Here is a 1,338-nt window from a genome sequence, read left to right on the forward strand (position 1 = left end):
ATTTAGGTGGCTAGCTAAACATTTAGCTCAAAACTAAATATTTAAGTCACAAGTTAAATGTTTAGCTTGTTAACTAAATATTTAATTTGTAAGTTAAATATTTAGGTGGCTAGCTAAACATTTAGCTCAAAACTAAATATTTAAGTCACAAGTTAAATGTTTAGCTTGTTAACTAAATATTTAATTTGTAAGTTAATTATTTAGTTTATAAACGATATTTATAAACATATGAATCATGTGGTGAAAAACTGACTTTGAAAAATAAATCTGTTCTTTTTTTCTTATAAAAAGTCTAAATAAACACAAATATTGGTGGTGTCGTTTGTAAAGTTACACAGTCAAAAATTATGTGCAGTGAAGTTCTTATAAAACTAAAGATATTTTGGGCCCTAAACTTCAGAGAGTGGAACAGAAGAGGCAGGACCACCATGTTTGTTGGACAGAAAYGACTCCAGCGTGGTTCCTGCTCCACAGCAGGACGTCACGAGTCCTTGGTGTGGGAGATCTGTCTCCACAACAGAGCTTTCAGGTTGTTGAGGATCAGCGAGTGCTCCATGTTCATCTGCCCAGCGTGACCCCTGAGAGCCATGCAGGCGTACAGCTGCCGTTCCAGCTCCTCCCGCATCCCGGGAGGCGCCCCACGCAGGAGGTAGTCCTTCAGCGCGCCGCACGCCTTGGCCAGGTTGGGCTGGACGGGCTCCTCCCTGCACCGCCTCTCCAGCGGGTCGCAGGACGTCCTGCAGTCCGCCCCGTACACRCAGTCTGCGTCCGACTCGCACTTCAGGACCCGCACGTTGCGTCGGAACTCGTCCTCGGGAACCAGCACTCGCGCGTCGGTCAGACGCAGCTCGTGGCGGTCCGTGTAGCCGAAGTGAGCTGCGGCGAAGTCGCAGATCAGGAAGCTGCCGTAGGTGCCGTGGAAGACGTCCTCCACCAGCTCCAGCAGACCCATGGAGATTTTGACTTTGTGAGGCCACGACGGCGTGAACCACTGGTCCATGGTGCGCTGCAGACCACCAGGSACCCAGGAAACAAGGGGCCAGGGCAGCGAGAACCCATACAAGGGTCCATAAGGGACTCGCTCCGTCATGTAGAGGTCTCCACAGAAGCCAAGGAGGCGAGGAGTGTGTCCACGGTCCTGGAGCAGCAGGCCCAGCAGTACCTCAACACAAACAGGACAAACCTGTGTCACCACAAAGACTAAAGTCAGCCTGAAGGCTTCTCTCTGGTTACATGAGAAGACTCTAAATTAATTGTTTATTGTTTAAATATTAAAAAAAAATCACCAAAACCAGTCAATCTGAACAACTACAGGAAAAAAAATACAGAAATAAAATA

At 47.3% G+C, this 1,338-nt stretch overlaps 1 protein-coding gene across 1 annotated transcript in view; it reads right to left on the minus strand.

Annotated features, from left to right (window-relative positions):
• Positions 1-249: 249 nt before the first annotated feature.
• Positions 250-1,338, minus strand: part of dipk1aa (divergent protein kinase domain 1Aa) — a 40,696-nt gene continuing 39,607 nt past the window's right edge. Inside the window, exon 6 of the mRNA XM_014025359.1 lies at positions 250-1,162. Coding sequence (XP_013880813.1) covers positions 482-1,162 — 681 coding nt within the window. The 3' untranslated portion in view covers positions 250-481. The remainder of the gene's footprint in view (positions 1,163-1,338) is intronic.

The sequence above is a fragment of the Austrofundulus limnaeus genome, unplaced genomic scaffold (assembly GCF_001266775.1).
Source record: "Austrofundulus limnaeus strain Quisiro unplaced genomic scaffold, Austrofundulus_limnaeus-1.0 Scaffold470, whole genome shotgun sequence".
Lineage (NCBI taxonomy): Eukaryota > Metazoa > Chordata > Actinopteri > Cyprinodontiformes > Rivulidae > Austrofundulus > Austrofundulus limnaeus.